At 42.0% G+C, this 22,965-nt stretch overlaps 1 protein-coding gene across 1 annotated transcript in view; it reads right to left on the bottom strand.

Moving 5' to 3' along the window:
• The window catches only part of BRPF3 (bromodomain and PHD finger containing 3), a 35,649-nt gene that overhangs the window by 2,564 nt on the left and 10,120 nt on the right, over window positions 1–22,965 (bottom strand). The window contains exons 6-12 of the mRNA XM_063140871.1: window positions 22,597–22,909; window positions 20,921–21,190; window positions 15,394–15,897; window positions 9,476–9,575; window positions 7,833–7,930; window positions 5,699–5,796; window positions 411–565 (exon numbers count right to left, since the gene is read on the bottom strand). Coding sequence (XP_062996941.1) covers window positions 411–565; window positions 5,699–5,796; window positions 7,833–7,930; window positions 9,476–9,575; window positions 15,394–15,897; window positions 20,921–21,190; window positions 22,597–22,909 — 1,538 coding nt within the window. The remainder of the gene's footprint in view (window positions 1–410; window positions 566–5,698; window positions 5,797–7,832; window positions 7,931–9,475; window positions 9,576–15,393; window positions 15,898–20,920; window positions 21,191–22,596; window positions 22,910–22,965) is intronic.

Raw genomic sequence — 22,965 nt, 5'->3', positions numbered from 1 at the left:
TACAAGGAAACATATTTCTAGTAACCTCGGGTGTTAGCTTTCTCCTAAACGGTACAGTTCAGCCCAGTTTCCAAATTAATAGAAATTTTCTTTATTATTCATTTTAATTGGGAAGAAAACTCCCCAAGAAACATCAGTATGTCTGATGAACAGGATTGCGACACGCACACTCTCCAGCAGCAGAAGGAAGTCCTGTAACGGCTCTGCTTGGTGCTGAAATGAACAGAAAGCCTTTTCATCATTCACTGGAGGAAGGAAGAACTATAGGCCTGTCATGTAGTTACATCATCCAATATTTTTCCCCAAGCTTCTGGGTGCTTAAATATTTAGCTGTAAATGCATCAGAGTAATGTCCTGATACTCTATAGTCCAAAGAAGTTATTTCCCTTCGTCTGTTTATATTTACTTACCACGTTCTCTTATTGTCAAAGAAAAGGACAAGAAACAGCTTTTCTCCAGCCTCTGCTTGTTTCTGTTCCCCTAACTTCAATACCTCCAAAGGAGGGACGGGGATTGGGACCCCGTTGTGAAGAAGGCCCTCTCGTGGCATTTCGGGATCAATGATCTAAAAACACAAAACAGACAGGTCGATACCCTGGAGACTCATCGCAAACTTCGGAAGTTCAGTCCAAAGATACAGCCCTGTTCTGTAGCGCCTGGGGACACTGCAAAGAGGGTGGGAAGGTGGGCAGAGAAGCATCTAATGCATGATGGGATGGTGGGAATTCTTGATTTAAAATGCAATTAAACAAACATGTTTCACAACCGCCTGAGCATTTAGGCTGGATGTAGTATGGAGTCAAGAGAATTATGAAGAAGAACGATTAAGTAGGAGTGAAGCAATATGACGAATTATTTAACATGTATAATAGGGCAGAGCCCAGCAGCGATAAGACTGGAAGCCTTTGTAGCAAAATGCTTCAGAATAAGCTTTGAACAAATACGAAGAGACCACAGCTTATTTGCACTCTGCATTTCCATTTGTTCAAGGTAGTAATTTAAGGTAACATATAAGGAAGATGAAAAATCTTTCACAGAAAGACATAGGCCTTAGCTAGACCTAAAGATTATCCCAGGCAAATGGAGGGATCATCCCTGCCTGCTCCCGGGATCCCCTGTGTGTCATTTGGATCCTGGGACGATCCCGGGATATAGGCCTGGTCTAGCTATGGCCAGAGATATTCATCATGTGACTTCTTCTCCCCACACCACTTTGTGCCCCTCTGCTAAAGTTATCTATGTGTGCCCATCCAGAGGAAATCTGGTATACCTTTCTTTTTCAGGACTGACAGATTCCCACTAGTGGGCACAAATGAGGAGTGTCTTTGTGTTATTTTTTGACAACTAAGAAGTTTTTAGAATAGTTGTTCTTCAAGGGCCCTGCTGACCCACCATTCAGTTCAGTCCTTTTGCTATCTCTCGCACCAGTTCTATTCAACTGCAAGCCTTTTGATTCAAGGCCTCTGTCACAGACAATCTGCTCTTGTTGGATCATAATTAGATTCAAAAAATTAAAATATGGATATACACAGAAGGGTTGGGTGGGATTGTCTATTACTCCTTTTTTCTTAGTTGGAGTTTTTACTTGTGTTTTGTGCTGCATAATATATGGTCATAGAATGGCCTTCATTTGGGTTAGTGGCTACATGGGCTCCTTAACTTTTCTTATGGGATTATTTTCAGTATGACTGTTGTAAAGCACAAGCAGACTGCTTGCAATAAATTAATATTTTTATGCCTATTGTACCTCGTGGGTTTTGCACCTCATGTTTCTTATATTCAACTACTTTGAACCCTAATTTATTAGAATATATTTTATTCTAATTAGAGTTTGTTATTTGCTTTTAACAATAATGATATTTCGGCTGCAGTCCTATACACATTTACCTGGAAGTAAGTACCATTGAAAGTAACTGGACTTACTTCTGAGTAGACATGCATAGGATTGACCTGCATAGATATTTTGCCTAAGAAGAGTGCAGTTAATGCTCTTAGTAGCATTATGGCATATCTCTAGTTGCATTATATTTTTATCACTGTTTATCCTTCCACGTTTCTGAAATGTGTATACCACTAGCCATATGGTCTAGGCATATGGTGATGGCTGACTGTTGATTGCTATCTACTCTGAGTTGTTTATTTGTTTACTTATCTATTTCCCACCAAACACTTGAAGGTGGCTAACATAAAGAACCAGAAACATCCTTTAAAAGCATAAAATGGGAAAGTGGGAAGGACCCCAGAAGAATGATCAAGGTAAGCAGGTGAAGATCACCCCAGGCCCCTGTTCCAACTGGACTGCCCCTCCCTTCTCTCACAGGGCTTTCTACCACCGTGCCCTGCCAGAAGGATCCTTATGAGTTATTTCTCATACTGTATTTCATAGGTTTTAGAATGTATTATTGTTTTACTTCTAACTCATCTTGGTAGGATTTTATCTTTTTATTTTTATTTATTTATCTTCCCCATCCTACACTTGTGCCTTTGATGCTTTGTACTTAAATGCAGAACTTCACATTTATCTCTGTTGAATTTAATCTTGCTGGTTTCAGCCCCACATATTCCACACTCTCAAGATCATTTTGGATCTTGAATCTGTTTTCTATGGTACTTGCTACCCAGCTTTGTGCCATCTGCAAATTTGATAAGCATCCCCTATACTCCTTCATCCAAGTCATTTATAAAACTGTTGAACAGCACAGGGTTGGTCTGGGACAGAGCTGACTGGCTTCCTGCTCAAAACCTCCCTACAGTTTGATACAGAGCATTTACTTTTACAGTGTCCCAAGGAAGGCTGATTTTAAAATCCGTTAGGGAAATTATTTATAAATACAAATGATTACTTTTTAAACACCAATTTAAAGTTTAGTCCCCCTCTCGCTCCCTCTCGTGCTTCCCTTCCTTTTCTTCTGTCTGATTTCAATCATGTTTAAGCATAAATGTGGTTTAAGCTTGTGTTGTCAACAGCATTGTGTTCAGATCTTTCTTGTAGAACATGGCTCTGCATCGTACAGTATGATGCTGCACAGTACAGTTGATTCCTGCCATTCCTCGCTAGCGGAGAACTAGAGCAGAAGAAGCCTGCAGAACTTGAGAAATCATACACATAACAAGGGTGTTTAATATGGAAACCGATTTTTTTTTTAGCTCCCACAGCTCTCCTTACAGTGCAACTGCAGTAATGGCAGCAATAGGGAAGCTTTTTGTGCAGAAGATGTTCCCCTGTTCTAGCTTATCTTAGTAGCATCACCTGTATATAGTGCATGCACAACAGTGCCCATTTAGCAAAGGTATTGCTATTCTGCACATGTGAAGAGTCTCAACTCTGAAAAGTGCAGAATGATAACAGCTTATATAACTTAACTATCACGGTACAATGGAATGATACATACACTGAGATAATAAAAGTCACAGTTTAAATTATATATTGCATGGGACTATTTAATGATTTAACCAAGTTTTGGTCAGAACATACTTTAAAATATGGTGGCTACCTGTATAGGCCTCCCAATGGCCAGGTCTCCAGCTTTTATAACAAGAGAGGAAAACCTAGACCACACTAATTCATCCACACAAGGGATGCTTCCAAGCAATGCTATTATCAAATAATCACTTGACCTCATTTATGGAATTTCAGACATTGTCTTCAATTTGTAACTTTTCTGTGTTTTCCCACCACTGCTCCTGTATTTTTTTCCACACAAAAAGCCATTAAGGGAAGAAAGATGGAATCACTGTACAGTGTCTTTTGATGGTTAATGCTAGGAGCTGTCTGTCTGGAAGCACAAACAGTTAATCCTTGCATTCACATCTTTTGTTCTCAGGGCAGCAGCTCCAGCCCTGATAATTCAATCTTTTAAGATTGAATCCATTAAAGATTGAGTTCATTAAAGATTGTATCATGTTTTCTGTTCTGTCTTTCATTTTGCAATAACTCACACACATATATTGTTAAGAACACAAGAAGAGCCATGCTGGATCAGACCAAGGCTCCATCTAGTCCAACACTGTTCACACAGTGGCCAACCAGCCATTGGCCAGGGACCAACAAGGCAGGACATGGTGCAACAGCACCCTCCCACCCATGGTCCCCAGCAAATGGTGCACACAGCCTTACTGCCTCAAATACTGGAGTTAGCACACAACCATCAGAGCTAGTAGGCATTGAGAGCCTACGACTCCAGGAATTTATCTAACCTCCTTTTAAAGCCATCCAAATTGGTGGCCATCACTACATCTTGTGGTAGTGAGTTCCATATTTAACTATGAACTGTGTGAGGAAATACTTCCTTTTATTTGTCCTGGATCTCTCACCAATCAGCTTCATGGGATGACCCCGGGTTCTAGAATTTTGAGAGAGGGAGAAAAATGTCTCCCTATCCACATTCTCCGTACCATGAATAATTTTACCATGTCTCTCCTTAGCCTCCTTTTTTCCAAGCTAAACAATCCCATTTGATGTAACTTTCCCTCATGGGGGAGATGCTCCAGCCCTTTAATCATTTTAGTGGCCCTTTTCTGCACTTTTTCCAGCTCTATAATATCCTTTTTTAGGTGTACTGACCAAAACTGTACACAGTATTCAAAGTGTGGTCGCACCATAGATTTGTATAATGGCAGTATGATACTGGCAGTTTTATTCTCAATTCCTTTTCTTATAATGCCTAACACGGAGTTTGCCTTCTTTACAGCAGCCGCACACTGGGCGTACATTTTCATCGAGCTGTCTATCACAATCCCAAGATCTCTTTCCTGTTTGGTCACCGCCAGCTCAGTTCCCATTAGGTTATACTTTAAGTTCGGGTTTTTTGCCCCAACATGACCACCTTACACTTGCTTACATTGAACCGCATCTGCCGTTTGGATGCCCACTCTCCCAGCTTGGAGAGATCCCTTTGAAGCTCTTCACAATCCCTTTGTGTTGTAACAACCTTAAATAATTTGGTGTCGTCGGCAAACTTGGCTACTTCACTACTCACTCCTAATTCCAGATCATTTATGAATAAGTTGAAAAGGACTGGTCCCAATACCATTCCCTGTGGGACCCCACTATTTACTTCCCTCCATCGGGAGAATTGACCATTAATTCCTACTCTCTGTTTTCTATTCTCTAACCAGTCACTGATCCATAAGAGGACCTTTCCTGTTATTCCATGACTACTAAGTTTGTTCAGGAGTCTTTGGTGGGGGACTTTACCAAAAGCCTTTTGGAAGTCCAAGTAAACAATGTCCACCGGATCACCCCTGTCTACATGTTTGTTGACACTCTCAAGGAATTCTAGCAGATTAGTGAGACATATATTATTACATATACTAAGGGTGCTTCTAGATGGAGGGCTCCTAGCCCAATTTGAAGGCATTATGCAGCCATTTCATCTTTTTCTCTTGAACAGGTTTTCTGTGGTAAGAAAAAAAGATGGAAGCAGCAGTGGGAAAACACAGGAGGGCTTAAATGGAAGACAATGGCATCTGAAACCCCAATGAAATTCCATGAATGAGGCAGGGCGAAGGCACAATAAAAGCCCTGTCTGGAAGCACCCTAAGTAAGACTCTCAATGAGAATGTCAGTCTTGCACACAATTCTTCCAGCGGACATCCTCTATGTCCAATGAACTGCATTGTGTGCTTAGCACTGAATACTAGGGCATCAAGATGTCCTCCATAAAAGGAAAGGAAGTTGTGAAACTTGTGTACATACCAATGCTGGGTAGGAAGGGTAGCCCCGACACTTTGCCCATACAAGCTCCAGAGGTTCTAGTTCAGCCTGCTCTTCAAATGGCATCAGTAGGTTTCTACCTAAGAAGTGACAACAAGAACTGACTTGAAATTATATTCTCCCAGGAGGTCAAGAGCATGAACTTTTCTTCTTGAAAGTAACTGTAGGTCTACGGGTAAAGGTTGTGTTTTGACTTTGAAATGGAGAAATCGTATCCTGTACCTAAAATGCCATTTCTGATTTGACTTGTAGCACAAATAATACGATAGGACAAATTTGTTGATTAAAAATAGCTGCAGTAAACAAAAACTCTGTTCTGGCTCTCACCATTGTTGGAGTGGGGGTTGTTGTTGATGTCCCAATGCTAAGCGCCTGTTAGGGTTCTAGGCAGAGCAGTGTGAGCAATGTGCTCGAGTTCCCCAGTGTGTTCTGGAGTCAGGCTGATTTGTGCAAAGTGCTCTTCTTCCAAAGTTCCCCTTGCCGGACTTCCTCCTTTTGAGTTCTAAGTCTGTACAACATGGGGACAAGGAAATAGGGCCCCATGCCATGCACCCTATCATCTGAGATATGCCCTCCCCTGTGTGGGGTTTATATAGTTTGCAGATAATTTGCTGTGATTGGTGTTTTCCTCCTACATTCTAATTTGATGAATTTGGATGGTAAAACTTTGAGTGGCAGAGGGTGTGGAGGAAGGTGACTTGGTGCTTGGACTCTGGTGGCTAGGAAGGACAAAGAAGCAGAGAACCATTACAGTCAATGTGGCCAGAGCCGGCTCTCTCATCAGGCAAGAGCCGGCTCTCTCACACGGCCTCAGACAGCGGAGTGGAAGGAGTGGCAAATTGTGCACTCGTCACCTCATTAGGAGGACCTGCCACTGCTGAGCTCCCTCCCTTTGCCACCACAATGTCTCTCCCTCTCCACCCATCCCACTGTAGCTGACCGCTCTGCAGATCCTCTCAGAGTGAGCAGGAAGTGTATCTCCAGGGCCATCCCCTCCTACAATGCCTGGCACTAACGAAAGACCTCTCAGGCATTTGGGCATGACTGCCTCTCTGAAAAGCTGCACTTGCCACTTTTCCAGACAATGTGGCAACCACAGAGCAGCTGGTGGCAGTGGCAGGAAGGGAGGGTGGTAGAGAGGAGGGAAGGAGAGAGATAGACTGGCTGAAAGGGAGTAGGGAGACAGAATGGGCGGGGGGAGCGGGGGAGAAAGGAGACAGACGCGGCAAGCAGGAGGAAGGAGGACAGACATGGGGGATGGAAAGTGTGGAGCAGCAATGATGGCTGGTAGCCATGGAGGTTTCTTGCCTCAGGCAGTAGGAGATTTTGGGCCAACACTGACACTGGCACATAAGTATATGCAGATGTGCAAAGCACTGAAGCGCAATGCAATGAGCCCTGCTCAGCCCCACTTTTGAGTTTGAAGCTTCTCTGGATATTAATGGCAGATTTTCAAGCTTTTCTTTACAGCTATAATAGCTGCATTCTTTAAAAAGTTGAAATCCTTACTATACAATTTGCCAAATATTGACAGCTTTATGATGGAACAGATTCTGCTTTAAAAGCTACAGGCCATAGATTGACATCAACAGACTTAAAGAATACATTTACTATGATCTTATGCATGTCTACCCAGAAACAAGTTTCATGGCTCAGGGGTGCTTACGTCCATGGAAATGTGCAAAGGATTGCAGCCCCACAGTGCAACGCTGCAAGTATCTACTCAGAAGTAAGCCCCCTTGAGTTCAAAGAAGTCTTACTTCCAGGAAGTGTGTATAGGATTGTAGCCTTAGCCTCCTTTGGCACAACCAAAGGGGAAAATAGCACCCATCATCTAGTAGTAACTGTTTTAACTCTGTATTTTAACCTTATATCAATTTTGCTGCGTAGTTTTATCCTGGTTGTGCTTTTTATACTGTATTTTGTATTTGTGTTTTTAACCTGTTGGTTGTTTTATGATGGTTTTAATTTTTGTGAACCGCCCGGAGAGCTTCGGCTATTGGGCGGTATAAAAATGTAATAAATAAATAAATAAATAAATAAATAGTACATATTATAGCTGCACATTTTGCTTAAGAAACACACACACACACACACACACACACAGTCTTCTCACCTGAGCTGCTGTATTCCAAGTCTCCATTTACACCATCCAAGAAAGGGACCCGAGCAAGAGCAGGCTTTCCTCGGCTACGTTTGTGTGGAGTCAGACCACTGTGCAAAGGAAATATGGAGAGTAAGTTAAGCGATAAAACAATGCTCACCTCCAAGGCTTAGCTTGAGTTCACTTCAAGTTGTGCTGTGGAGTGAAGGAAGACGTGAAGCCAAAACACAGAGGAGTGTTTTTTGGGTAGCTACCATGCCAATGTGAGAGCAATTCCTCTGGGCCTCGTAAGTGGCTTCAGCACCCTTCCTCTGGCAAACAACCAAGCCTTTGCAAGATATGGATGGCCACACTAGCAACTGAAGCCATACAAAGGAAAATGGCCACAAAAACATACAAAATAATTGCTATACATCATGGGTAGTCTAATAAATTAGGAGGCTGAACAGATGCTTTTAGGATTTGGATCAGATGCAAAGGAGGAGCAGGGAATCAGGCAGTCTGTGAACTTTGGGGGCAGTTAAGCGGTGGGGTGTCTATTTGCATGTCACGGCAGCATTTAATTAATTAATGTATGATTTGCAGGGACATGCGCCATGAACGAGCCGCTTCCATTTTCTATAAGCAACCTCCAACTGATGTGCTTGGAGGTTGCCATAACATGTGAAGCTGGACCGAAGGATTGTTTAGGAGCTTGCGAGGGTGATGTGGTTACACCATGAGTTAACTGCTGGGCAGTTTAGCCCCTAAACAACCCAACAATCTGGTTTTGCACATCACACTCACAACCTTTGATTGGGCTGAAATCGAAAAGCAGCTTGCAGTCCGTGTCTGTCCCTGTGAGTCATGGGTTAAGTAACCCACGATTTGCTGCTGTGACATATGAACCGGCTCACTGTGCGATGGGGCAGCAGTGTGTCAATGTAGCAACAAGGTTGGCTCTCCATGGGCCAAATGTTCAACTGTAAAGCTAGAGGGGAAATGAAATTGGGCTAGGCAAGCTAATGGTAGGACTGTGTTTTAATTAAGGACTAATTTTCTTTTTAAAAAAAATTGTATTGTGGTCCACACTTGACCCTATAGTCCAGCCTTTCCCAACTTAGCACCTTCCAGATGTTTTGGACTACAAGTCTCAGCATTCATTGTTGGCTGGGAATGATGGGAGTTGAAGCCCACAACATCTGGAGGGCATCAGGTTGGGGAAGACTGCTACAGCCACCCATGGATCTGTCTTGGGAACAGCAGGTGGGTTAACTGAAGTATTGACAACAAAGTACAAAATTATAGAAGACACAGAAAACAAAGATGCCACAGGTGAGATTATAACCAAGTGCCAATGTCATCATTAAAATAAATTTACTGCATACTGCTCAAAATACATGGCAGAATAAATAATCCCAAAATTTGTAAACCATGACACCACATACACAACCATGGGAACATCTGCTGGAATGCAGAGGAAGAGGAGGAGGAGGAAGAGGAGGAGGAAGAGGAAGCAGCAGCAGCAGCAAGCAGCCAGCAGCCAATGTCCAACTTCACTCATGGCCACTGAGATTGATGCAAGCAAAATCTAAAAGTATGAACTGAAAGAAAGACTAGAAATTAGCAGTGGAATAATGGCTATTCTGGGTGAGACCTTCCGAAAAGGGGCTTACCTGCAGATGTCAAATGGGAGACCACTGCCAAGACCAGAACTGCACTCAGAATCAGACCCGCTTTCCGCATGCTTCCTGTAGCCATTAGTCACTGCTGCTGCTGAAAAGAATGCATGTAAGAATGAGTCTAGCTGTATACACTGTTCTTTAAAAGATTCTTTAGACACCATACAAAGGAAAACATAGACAAGACCACATTTCCACAATGCCGCTAACCACGCTACTTTGTTCGTGTTCAGTTTTGTGGAAGGAATGTACTTATGATTTAAGAGAATGCATGAAATTCTCTTCCCCAATGTCTGCGCACAGTCGCAGTCAAGAGGTGTCTTGCACTTTTTATGTTCAAAGAACTAGTTCAATAGCAGCTCTCTTCCTTCTGTGCTATTGTGTCCATATAGCAATCCTTACCAGCTGCTACCCATTAACAAGGCGATGTTCCTTATTCACTTCCCTTTCTCCCCACACCTGATATCTCTTCAAGCCCATTGATACTAGAGAAATATGGCAATATGAAATATGGCAATATAGCGCCTGATTATAGTCTCATCCTGTGATTACAAAGCCAAAAATGCACCCCCCAAAATAAAGTTTTGCTTACTGCTGAACTCCTGCACTGAGTTCAGCTTCAGAAAATATTTAGCAAGGTGTGTTTTCCTTCTGGATAACTGCCAAACTGCCACCCAACACTCTGAAAACCATTTTTGTTACTGGTGACCAGTTTTTGCACTGGAATGTACTGAATCCAGCAGTTCTGGCACCTACAGAAGAGTTGAGGGATATTGCAGAGACTTCCAATGCCACAATAACATTATGCTATGTTGGCATAGGAGGCCCATGTACATGCATAGCACAGTTTATTATGTCTCCCAAGGCTTTCAAATCTGTGCCAGGACCCTCCAGATTCCAGGGAGTTCTCCAGTCTCACTAAGATGAGATTGCATTGAACTTGTAAGGCAGTTAGTACATTTGCTGAATGGAGTAAAGTTGAGAGAGTGAAGTAAAATACATGCGAAAATATCCCTGTTAAATAGGAAGCTTTGAGCTTGTGGTTGTATGATAATTATGGTGGCTTATTTCTCCCACTGCACATGCTGGACACATGCTGGGGGGTGGGGGGGAGTTTATCATAAATTACCCTTGGCAATGCAGCTTGTCATGTCATGTGAATCCAGCTTAGAGCAAGCAATGGTTCTGGATGGCTTGTTAACCACAGCAGAAACCCACCCTACCAGGTTTTGGCAACATGGCTAGCCACGCTGCCAAGGGCATCTATGCTAACCCCACCCCCACCCCCTCCCTTGGCAAGCAACTGCCAAGGGAGGGGTGGTTAACACAGGGTGGTTAATAAGCCACAGTGGGTTATTAACCACCCTGTGATCGTGCAAACCTGGTTACTGTGAATAAATAGCATAGTCCATATTTTGAGTCATGTTCCTGATTAGTGCTCTACTTCCATATCTATTTTGTTTTTCCCTGGATATTAGGACATGAATGAAATACTAATGTCACGCAATGTCCCTTGTGGTCAAGTGGACTGACATTTGGAATGTCCCTCATCCCAGCCATTGTCTCATTACTCCTCAACTAATAACTGTCTCCACACACTTTTTAAAGGTTTATTTTAAATGTGGATTGCATTCGTATCCACTTCTGCAGCAATCCCCTAGATACCTCATTACTTTCCTTTGGGTGGGTGTGTATGTGTTTGTTCCTGCCCTTGCCTAATCCCTGTAGGTTTGTTCATCCACAGATGTCTGTTCTACTTCTTTGTTTCTTTATGCATTCATCATGGCAGGGGTGCCATCTTATTCCCTGTTCTTTTTCCCTTCTGTTGACTATTGGTTTTCAACAAACTGTATAAATATCTTCCACATATTCCATGACACTTTGCTTAAAAAGAAATAAATCTAAGAGTAGCCCTTAATTCCAAGAGCGGAAAGTTCATATACATATAAATAGCATCAGAATATCACAGAACAATAAGAGGCAAACAGAACTATTAAGAGGTTAAGCAATATGCACTGGGGCAGATACATCTTAGCTTTTCTTCCCCTAAGATTCCATAAATTGGTTATGAGTACAGTCCCTCCCTCAACCAAGGAAAGAAGAGGAATGAACCAACAGTTCTCACAATGGAGGGATGTAAGAAGTCCCCCAAAGGATTTATATTGGAATCAGTGCTTTTTAACTTGCTCATAAGTGACCTAGAGTTACTATGTTTATTTAGAATCAAGCCCCACTGTATTCAATGGGCTTAGATACAAGTAAATACCCACAGGGTTGCAACAGAAGACAAATTCTGAAATGGGCCAGATATTACCTTTTATTGGACAAACGTTGTTAGATATAATTACACATGCATATTGCCCCACAAAAAAGGCTAGTATCTGACTCATGTCACAATCTGTTCGGGGTGGTGTACAATCAATAAAAGGAAATACTTCTTCACAGGATGCACAGTTAAACTATGGAATTTCCTACCACAAGTTGTAGTGATAGCAACCAATTTGGATTGTTATAAAAGGGGGTTGTGGCCAAATTCAGGGATACTAAGGATATCAATGGCTACTAGTCCTGATTATTATATTCTACTTCGAGTATCAGAGGCATTATGCCTGTGTACATCAATCTCTGGGAAACGTGGGCAGAAGAGTGCTGTTGTAGCCATGTCCTGTTTGTAGGTTTTCTGTGGGCAGCTGATTGGCCACTGTGTGAACAAAATACTGGACCACATAAACCTTGGTCTGATCCAGAATCGCTCTTCTAATAAGAAAGTAGATACAGAGAGGTTATTCTCACTCTTACATAATACTGGACTCCTCCCCAATGGGATCTCAATAGTGGGGATCATCCAATGAAGCTGGACGGTGAGAAATTTAGGACAGACACAAAGGAGTACTTACTCACATCTTATGGTAGTGAATTCACTACCATAAGATGCTGTGATGGCCACAGGCATGGGCAGCTTTATAGGGGGATTAGACAAATTAATGGAGCATTAGGCTATTAAGGGCACGATGGCTACATGCTACCGGTATCACAGGCACTCATTCCCCCGTTGCTGGGGAACCCGAGCAAGAGGGTGTTATTACATTCGTGTCCTGCCTGTAGGCTTCCCATAGGCATCTCTTTGGTCACTATGGGAACAGAATGCTGGACTGGAGAGGCCTTTGTTGGTCTGATCCAGCAGGGCACTTCTTATTATGTGGTAAATTTACTCTCTCTCGTCTAATTTCAATTCATTCTGCCAATTAAAGTTTTATTATTTTTTCTTGGGAAATCTTTGTTGCATAATTATAATGAGAAGTGCAGAAAACTCCCTGAAGTTCACTATAAAATTTTCTAAGCCAGTTTAATAAAAGCAGGAACAAAGAATTAACAAGGGAAATGGGAGCAAGGGGAAAATATGTAATCAGTTTAGCAGAACACTGGAAACCTTTGGTAATCAATTTTCTCTGTTTTAATTCCACCCTCTTCATTTTACCCATCCTATAGCCCAGTCCAGTGAGCCACTGAGCTGTCAAATAGCAAGTTCTGCATCTTATAATGCTGTACTAGCATCACAAACTGATCTAGGATATGGCACTGGCCTCACAGAATGGTTCTCACTTTTACAAGAGGCACCATACAAGTGATGCAACATAACACCAAGCTGCTGCACAGCATAGAACAAGGTGGAGAAGGGAACTAGTGGGGACAACTCATCACCACAGCCAACCTTAAAAGCATTTCAGCCAACAGAGAACCAGCTATTATCAGGTCAAACTTAGGCCCCCAATGTTGCTGTACAATTTGGTCATCGGATGCACATCACACCAGTATTCTACAGTTTACATTGGCTCCTTATAGAATTCAGGTCCGAGGTGGTAAGTTTGGCCTATAATGCCCTAGAAAACTGAAGCTCTATACATTAAAGAGTTAATCTTCTTTGTTGTATCCCATTACAAACTCCATAATGAACTAAGGAGCACACTCATTTCCACTGTGTGTGAAGTCCATACAACAGGGAGTACAAGAAAAATGTTATCAGTGGTGACCCCACTTTTATGGAATTCTCTCCCCCTGGGTATGTGTGAAAGCTGAGCATGAAGTTCTTCTAGAAGTGCTCAGACCTGTGGGGCAACTTTCACTGGGATTTGTGTCTCTTTTGGTCCTCTTTTGGAATTCATGCTTTTAGTATTTAAATGTTGTGACCCAGTATCATCCTTTGGGATAAGTCTAAATAACTAACATGTAATCATATGAAACACATACCTCATCCCCACATGAACCATAAAACAGAGCAGTGCAAGCTAGCACACACATTCCTATGATTGGACAGTATCTAAGTGGGAAATTTCACTTCTCAGTTTAAGCCCAGTTCCTGGTCCTTAACAATATACTACATAGGTACTACTTTATTTACTCAAGATGGGACTGTTTGCCATTGAAGTTTATTTCACCCAAATGATCACTTGATCCTCTGTGCCTCTTCCAAGCTTACTTTTTTGGTATTCACAGGATCACTCTGAGAAATGCTCCTTTAAGCACACATGTAAAAAATGATTACCCATTCAACTTTTCCAGAATTGATCATTAAGCAGAATCCGATCAGATTGTATTAAAAACTGATCCAAAGACTACCAAGTGCTAATAAGAATGTTTTTAATGATGAAGAAGACATATATCACAGAATCATAGAATTGTAGAGTTGGAAGGGGCCTATAAGGCTATTGAATCCAACCCCCTGCTCAGTGTAGGAATCCACCTTAAAGCATCCCTGACAGATAGTTGTAGCTAGTAGCTTATTTTGGAAGAAAGCAGGAGTGAAGGCAGAAGTAGAAAGCAGTACGTTTCCTTTATTGCTTTCAGTTTGTTTGCTTGCTTGCTATGCTTCCTTAAGTAGTGTGTTAGGGCTGGCTCACAGGTTTATGTTGATCACTTGATGGCTGCAGTGACTTGCATGTGTGAATGAACCATCACAGATGAAACACCACTGGCAGAACTTTCATTATCACCTTAAATACTATGTTTTTCAGTGGCGCCAAATCACACATTCACCTGAGAGTCATCAAATGTGGCATAATAATGTTCAAAGATGTGTGAAACAGTCCTGAGTTTCAGGGAGACATTCAGGTCAATGCTACGATCCTGCTGTTTGGCACTCTAAACCATATAAGTAGATGAAGTGCCCCTAGTAGTATCTGCCTCTTCCTCGATCCTCCAGACCTTTATGTTACCATCAAACCAATATTATCTCACTGCATACTGATTTGTTATAGTCTGGTGCATGACTAAACAAGATCAGAAGCAAGAAGCAGTGAGGAAGAGGCTGGTGGAAACTTTTCACATCATTTGTTTTCACTAAAAGCAAACAAAAACCAACCTCAATAGTGCCAGAGCTAACTCCATATAAAAGAACTATGAACTCTCTCTCTCTCTCTCACACACACACACACACACACAGTTACTCACACATCAACAAAAAACATGAAAAAGATTTGTATATGATTCAGCTGAAGGTTGAAGAAGTGATGCAGCATTTTACTGTCGTAAAGAGAAAGAAAACACTCTCCCCACTGCACTGAAATGATCAAATATTACACCCCTCCTAAAGCAGCCTAGCAGCATCAAGAAAGAAAAGTCCCAAATTAGTTACAGTAAAGGCCAGTAAATCTGACTTCCTCTACAACACAAGATCCTCTTCTGCTCCTGAGCCCGTCATTTCCCCCCTCATCCTCCAGAACAACAGCACAAGATGACAGTGCTGTGATTCATGCGACAGAACTCAATTCCCACAGGGACTCAGGGAAGTGTTGGATGCTGTGGGGACATGGAGACTTCTTGCCAGCAGGCAAGCAGTGCAACTGCAAGGCACCCCTACCCTGGGGTCTCTGACCTTCCGAGACATCAGAGGAATGAAAGCTCAGGGGAGTCACCTGTCACTCCTGCCTGTCTGGGGGATTTCTCGCCATCGCTCTCGCTGCAGCTCCCACTCTGTGGCCGTTTCCGGGATGGCCGCTCACCCCCTATGCTGGAGGGGGAGAGCTGCCCACTCTGGCTGTGGTCCTCTCCATTCTCAAGGGGGCAGTCCAGACCTCTTTGCAGTTTCACCCCGTTCTTGGCTTTTTTAAAAAGGACAGATGTCCGCCTGCCCACTCCACTAAACGGGGGGGTGGCAGAAGCGCCTGTGGCCTGAAGGGCCAATCCGTTCAGGCCGTTGTCGCTGAGCAAGCGCTGGAAGGCGTGGCTCTCCCTCTGCAGCGTCTTCTTATCAAAGTGCTCACCCTCGGACTTCAGCCGTTTATGTAGTCTGTTCAAGGACTTGCTTTCGCTAATGGGTTTGAGAGTTGGAGGGTCCTGCAGAGAGTCCAGCTCCGATAGGGAGGGTGCAGGTCCTGTGGGCTCCAGGGTGGGGGGAAGTGGGGGCTTGGTGTCATCTGCTAAAGAGAAAAAGAATCTGCTTGAACATTTTAGAAAGAACGCCCCACCCCCAAGTACGGATCACAGCTTTCTGCGCTTTTCTATGGACAAAAGTCAGTGGTAAGTCAGTGCGATAGTTAACCCTTAAGGGAGGGAGCGTGAGTGTGTGGGACCAGAACTGTGTCCCTCTGCCAGAGAACCAACAAACATACCTGTCATTTAACCAATCACGTTATGGAAGGCATGCAGTCCTGTGCATATTTACTTGAATGTAAACTCCATTCAATTTAGTGGGATTAACTTCCAAGTAAACATCCTGAAGACTGAGCTGCATGACATTCATTTCTCACTTTTTCAGACCCTCATACCTTCCACATCCCTGTATGCCATAAAAGGTTAGGAGATATGGGAGGACCAGAAGGTCAGAGAAGAGTTTCAAATGCAAAAAAAAGTCTCCTTAAAGGCCTAGATCCTGTTGCAAGTCAATGGGAAACAATTGCTTATGTGTTCTTTTGCTTTTAAAAAACTGCCACTGTCCCTTGCACTAAGTTCACCGAAGGCACCAGAATACTCAGCAAAGGAACAAATCCAGATGTCAGGTTTCTCCCCACTGAGCCTTCCTTCCACTCTAACATTAATGTGTCTGAGCATTTCATTCCAATTTATGGTGGAACGAGATCAGAGATTAACTGCATTCCATCCTCACCCCTGCCCCTCTTTTCTAAGGTTCTGCAGCTGTCCAAGCATTATTTTCTATCTGTGCAATGCCCTGGCAGTCACCAGGAAAACAAGTTATTTCCTCAACCACCTAAATAGCATGGATTGCCAACACTGAGGGGAAGCCTGGCTGCTAAGCTGACCACATCCCCCTGAAGAAGGAAGAATATCATCATTCAGGAATTTCCTAACAAAATCATAAAGATTCTGCAGAGAGTCTCTGAATGTAAATTACATCAAACTTCATATTGCACCATTTAGTACAGACCTGAAATAAGAGAGATTGAAAATTTTTACAGCAAAAATTATTATGGACTAACCAAAATAATTCAATGGGATCATTTCCCTATTTTGGAACAAGTTGTAAAACATCACTCATGGATAATGGTAATCTTATGTTTCTTGGATAATAGTTTAGACCCCACATCCCACCCCACCAACACCACCAGGTGGCTCTTTAAAGTTCCCCCTAGCTGTTCTTTCAAGTACCTGCATGAAAGAAATTAGGACTGCTGAAAGCCATCCGGCAAAGTTGCAGGAGTCTCTCATCAGCTGCAATAATGACCTGACCTTAAACTGGACCATATACCTCCCACTGAGCAGCTGCTGAGCACTTTGCATTGCTGCAAGATTTCATAGCTACTGCCCTCTTTCAGAGAGCTCTAGAAACCTGAAACTGTGAGATGTGTGATAAAATATAAAGTATCACAATCTGCATTTTGAAAAAGTAGGGTTTTTAAAAGGTACCAGTGTCACCAGGGGAAGGGATTAAAAACGCCTTTAGCAACCTGTGAATTGAAAGATCAAAAACGAAGACCAATGAAGGGGCCTCAAGCTTCTAATCTTTCTTTTTTAAAAAAACGAACAAACCCTGAACAATCCAGATCAGTTCAGAGGTCTGGTTCTCAGGAGCAGCAGGGAGACAGAATGTTACTATTTGCTCCACCCTATCAGCCTTCCTCAACCTGGCTGCTTAAGCAAGCTATACCCCACTTACTTCCTCTCTCCCAGCATGGCAGTTGCATACCTAATGGAGCTACTGGATAGCAAGAATTCCACCCAAACTACATCTATGCCATCAGCTATACATGAACGTATTCTAATAGTTTGGTAGTGACTGGATACTGCTCTCCAGAGTTGGAAAAATGCTGTGGTGAAACAGCAATACTGGAGAGAGGGAGAGAGAAGGAAGGAAGCAAACAGCAGGGAAGCTGGTTAAGTAGTCACGACCACTTGGACACGAGTTCAGGAAATATGAAAATAGCTCCAGCGTCCCCAGAATGGACTGCGTTCCTTGATCCTCCCCTCTCAGGGACTGCATGCTTACATGAGATGGACAGAGCTTTATACTATCCTGCCTGGTTTGTTGGAGACGCTTTTTGTTAATAAACAGACAGTGGACAGGAAGGTGATACAATTTTCAATGAGCTTTGAAGAACACAAGATTTTCGCTTCATTTATCAGAACAGTGTGGAGGAGGAATACCAGTATGAACTGAAACCAAGGCATTATGTATAACTTAGATCAGTTGTGGGCAGATGCAAGGCACCCTGCGCACAGTGATGGCCATGATCTGCTGCACCTACCAATGACAACTCAAAATACCGATCTAGGCTTTGCAATGTCACCACAAACAAAAACATGCCATATGGATTGGCTTTTAGATCTTTTCCCAGTAAGAGAGGTTGGTAACAACTTTTAACATTTATTTATTTATTTATGTATTTATTTATTTATTAAACTTATATACCACTCCCATAGCCAGGGCTCTCTGGGCGGTTTACAGAAATTCTAAAATTGAGGTAAAAACAAGTCTACAAAATTTAAACATGCACCCAATATCTTTTTGCGAGTGAAGTTAAGGAAGTTAAATCACTTCTAAAGTTTTATTCCATTTAGTTTCCTTTTGAAGATAAAAAGAGCTAAATATTGAAAATGTGAACACTTTTATTTTGAGAACAGTATATTTAAATGGAAAAAGTAGTCTTGGGTTTTTCTTTTTTATCTGTCATCTGCCAAAAGGAACGTGACTCAGTCCTCATTGTAAAATTAGTATTGTGTTCATTCACAAAGCTAATATATTTGGGAAGGGTAACGTTTATGTTCTGTGATTCACATACCACTTGTTAATTTGGTTTTACTATTTATCTACTTGCGCAGGGAAGAATAGACCACTGTAAACCACCAGCACATAAATGCCCTTTTGAGAGAAGAGAATACATTATAATCATCATGAAATTGTTGAATCATGTCTCCATCTGAAATAAAAGCCTTCATGCAAGGCTTTGTGTTTTAAATTATTATTTCTATTCGAAAGCTGTTTGTGCAGATATCAAACTCTGTTATTATGGACAATTCTCTCTCATAAATTACTTGCATCTCAGTTAAAAATATATCAGCTTAATATGGGTCGATCTTGTATCCAAGCACATGCTCTAAGAATTTTGCTTTTCTAGTATAGTGAATAAACATATAAGAATGTACCTATGCATTATCAGAAAACCAAAATAGGGCACCACTTGAATAAGAGCCAAAAAATAAATGCTAAAAAGCATACAACTGCACAAAAATATTATAAAAAATATAAGTGTATATTATAAAAAATATACACAAAAAGTGGTGTAAGCAAACCATTTACTATATGGTTTGCTTATAATAAAGTTACTATATGACAACGTACAAGGTTAGCAAAGAGAGGCTAAGTGTCACACAAGTACACACACAAAACACACATGATAGATATTCAGCAAGTACAATATTACTAAACACAGATGAGCAAGGTTTTTTCAGATGAGCAAAGGTGGTGGGTTTTTTTACAGGAATCCGGGTGGCTTTTTAGCATTTATTTTTTGGCCCCTATGCACCATCAGCCATCTGGCACCAGAGGTCACTATTCTCCCAACTTGCATTTGTCAAAGATCACTCCGATACTTAAGTATATTGCCCAAACCGAGAGGGCTTCCTATTCTTTGGCTGCAGGTAAAGCTTTACAAAAATGCTAAAGCTGAGAAAAGAGCTACCTGTAACAAGCTGACACTATTATTATTATTATTATTATTATTATTATTATTATTATTATTTACATTTATATACCGCCCCACAGCTGAAGCTCTCTGGGCGGTTTGCAAAAGTTTACATTTGGGGCTTTTGGACAGCACACAGCTCAACAGCAGTGTCAGGAATACAGACAAGTTCTTTGACGTAGCCAGCTGGTCCACACTACATTCATCAATCACAATTATTTGTGCTTTATTTTATAGTATTAAAAGTCACTTATTGTTACTGTTTTGAGCTTTTCAGCAGGAAGAGAAGGCAAACAACATCTAACAGCTATTTCCTTTGCTGCCGCCATGAGAACAACATTCTAGGTAGAGCAAACTATAGCAAAGGGACAACACAGATTGCTTCCCTGGCCATTTTCCCCCTATGTACGGCACGTCTCATTTCCACAGTGTGTCAAAACCTAAGGACACTGTTTTCTCATCTTGCTTTTAGGGCACAGTCAGAAGGTTACTCAGATACTGCCAAATGCTGCTATCTGGTTTAGAAAAATATAAGGAAATAGAGGACCCCCTGCTCAAAATCAAACTAAGATCCTGGTTGGCTGCAATTACCTGTATGCTATTCTGCACCTGTCTATGCTACCTTTGATTCTCAGAAGACCATGGGATCACAACATCCCTTGACTTAATCTATTCAGTATCCTTTAGACAAACCAATGTTACAGTTCCTTCAGAATCTCAAACTATAACATTCACTGCCCATTGTTGCAAGTATGTACCCATTAGCTGACAGACACTTGAGGGAGGTGAAAGATGAAACTGCTAGCTTTCTGACAGACTTTTAAAAAATTCTGATGAGATTGCCAATTAGTGCTTCCAGTGTTGGTGTCTTTGTGATGTAGACTTCTAGAAACACATTTCTGTCTCCCCAAACTAGACCCCTCACAGCCCAGAATACTCTAGAGATGCCTCAGAGAGGTCAGCATAAATGCATTTTGGGCTGCAGCCATAAAGATTCAAGATTGGCTAACCTGATTATCATCTTTCTTCCAAACTCTCCAGCCCTTGTTACAATGTAAAATTTCATATTATTTTGCAGCATTTTAAGGTTGTTCTGATACTCTTCATTTCTTTAAATGATTTCTGAGTGTGTTGTTAAAAGCAGTCACTGAGATTAAACAATGACTTCTTCCTAAGAGTGTGATAGAGGATTCATGGGCATAGATCCCTGAGGGTTATTTCCAGTTTCCCAGCTAGTTCCCAGAGGACTGCCTTTCCAGTACAGCCCAACTGCTTCTCTCAGAGATCTGGTGACACCTCTCACCTTTTCCACCATCTTCATCCCGTTCTCCTAGTAGCATTTTCTCCAGTCCCTCCTCCCACGGAGCTGGATCTCCATTTGGCATGGTTTTGTTCTGTTGCTGGGCCAGCTTTTGCCGGATAGAATTGATTTCACGTCTCAAGAGGCGGATGCGGCGGGTTCGGGCACCACTTGACCTCATGGTGCTCACCATGTCCAGTTTTTCCAGCAGCTCCTTCAGTTGCGCCTCTAAGGAAAGGTGAGCCCGGTTCTCAGGAAGGAGAATATTATCAACTGCAATGAGAAGAGTAGTGGTATTAACAGCCAATGATTGAGGCCTCCTGCCAACCAAAATGTTCTCCGAACTCCTCAGTGATTCAAGCTTTCAAAGCCACACTTATGCAAAGTTCTTACCAAAACTACTTTTGAACTTTATACCATATGTAGCAAATAAGACTTTTGAGGATGAGACTGCAATAACATCACAGAACCAATGCACTGGTTCACACATAACAACAACCCTCCGCATGCTCATAACTTCAATTTTCAATTAACCATCTACGATTGCCCTATTTATAGGTTGTTAGAGTGACGTCTGAACCAAGAAACTCTGGGTGTCAGGGGTTAAACAACCCAGAGTTAACCCATGGGTTGTTCTTGCTACATTTCAACAATTCTTGGGTTAAATAACTCATGAACTGCCAGTACATGTGAACTGAGACAATGAGAAAGAGTATATGGTCAATGGAAAACTGAGGTCTGGATTAGCAAAATAAAAATTGTTGTATGGGATGTTGCTGCCATGACACAGGCTCTGAACACCAGACTTCACGTCTGCCACCACTTATTATGGGGCAACACATAATTATGGGGCAACACAACAGACCTGACCGAGACTACTCCCTGCTCAAGCCAAGCACCACTGCTTGATATGCCTGAGGCAAGGGATAAAGCCCACCTTCCTTCAAACTATGTGGAGAAAGGGGTTTAAAATGGAGAAGGATTTAATATATATATAATAATGCGCTGTGAGTTATATCTGTTGAGGTGAATTATTGTCAGAGTGGGTGCTGAATGTGTAAACTTAAGATGATAAATGCCAAACAGACACGTGGGATTTTCGTGGTAGTTTTTAAAATAAACAATCAAAATTTATTTTTAAAAGTTCATAAGCTTTGCATCTAATAACATTTAAAAACTTTTTTGAAACCATCCATACAATCCTGTCACCCTCACATTCGCGCTTTCCTTTCACTCACACAATCACTCTTGAACTTTCTTTATTATCAGTATTGAATTATATACTTCCACTACGTGCACACCACATTCTAAAGACACCACTCACTACACTGACTCTCAAATTTCCCAGAACTTAAGTACCATAAACACAGAGAGCACTGCAGACTCTAAGAGTACCTAACAAGTCTCCCTAAAAAGTATTCTCAATCCCCTCAGTCCTTCCCTTATATATCACTCCTCCCCCCTCCCAAGACATTCTAACTCCGCCCACTCAGGCCAACATTCTACAAACCACAGACTTACAAACTGCAGGCATACATTTGGGAATTGACTTGTGGGGTGTCACGCCACAGTTGCCTCCAAACTGATTTCTTGAATTACTATCTTATCTTTGTACTCGTGGAGTTTTTATCTTAAGTTTCATTTTATTATTAAAGCAGAACTCCCCAAAGAAAACTCACCATCCTCCCAAGAAAATCGATAGAAGTCTTCTGTCTTTGGTGATTCAGGCAAGTGAATCCCTACTTGGGGGTCAAAACCAATATTCTCAGCTTGTCGCCGTGCATGGCGTAATATTGCTCCTCCGAGGTCCCTGAGCCGGACAGCTGCTCGATGGAAAATTGTGTCTTTAGAATTATACCTCATGCAGTTGGTTAGAATAAGGTTAAAATCCTCCTCAAACTCATCCAGTGTTCGGTACTGGTGGGACTCCAGCTTCTGCCTCATGGTAGAAAAATCCATTGGCTTGGAAATGAATTCCAGGTAATCTGGAACCTAAACATATAAAACCTGTACAATTACAAAAATCATTTACTAGCCAACCAGGGCAT

The sequence above is a fragment of the Elgaria multicarinata genome, chromosome 1 (genome assembly GCF_023053635.1).
Source record: "Elgaria multicarinata webbii isolate HBS135686 ecotype San Diego chromosome 1, rElgMul1.1.pri, whole genome shotgun sequence".
In the NCBI taxonomy this organism is placed as follows: Eukaryota; Metazoa; Chordata; class Lepidosauria; order Squamata; family Anguidae; genus Elgaria; species Elgaria multicarinata.
Note: the sequence above shows the minus strand (reverse complement) of the source record. Positions and strands in the feature narration are given on the sequence as shown.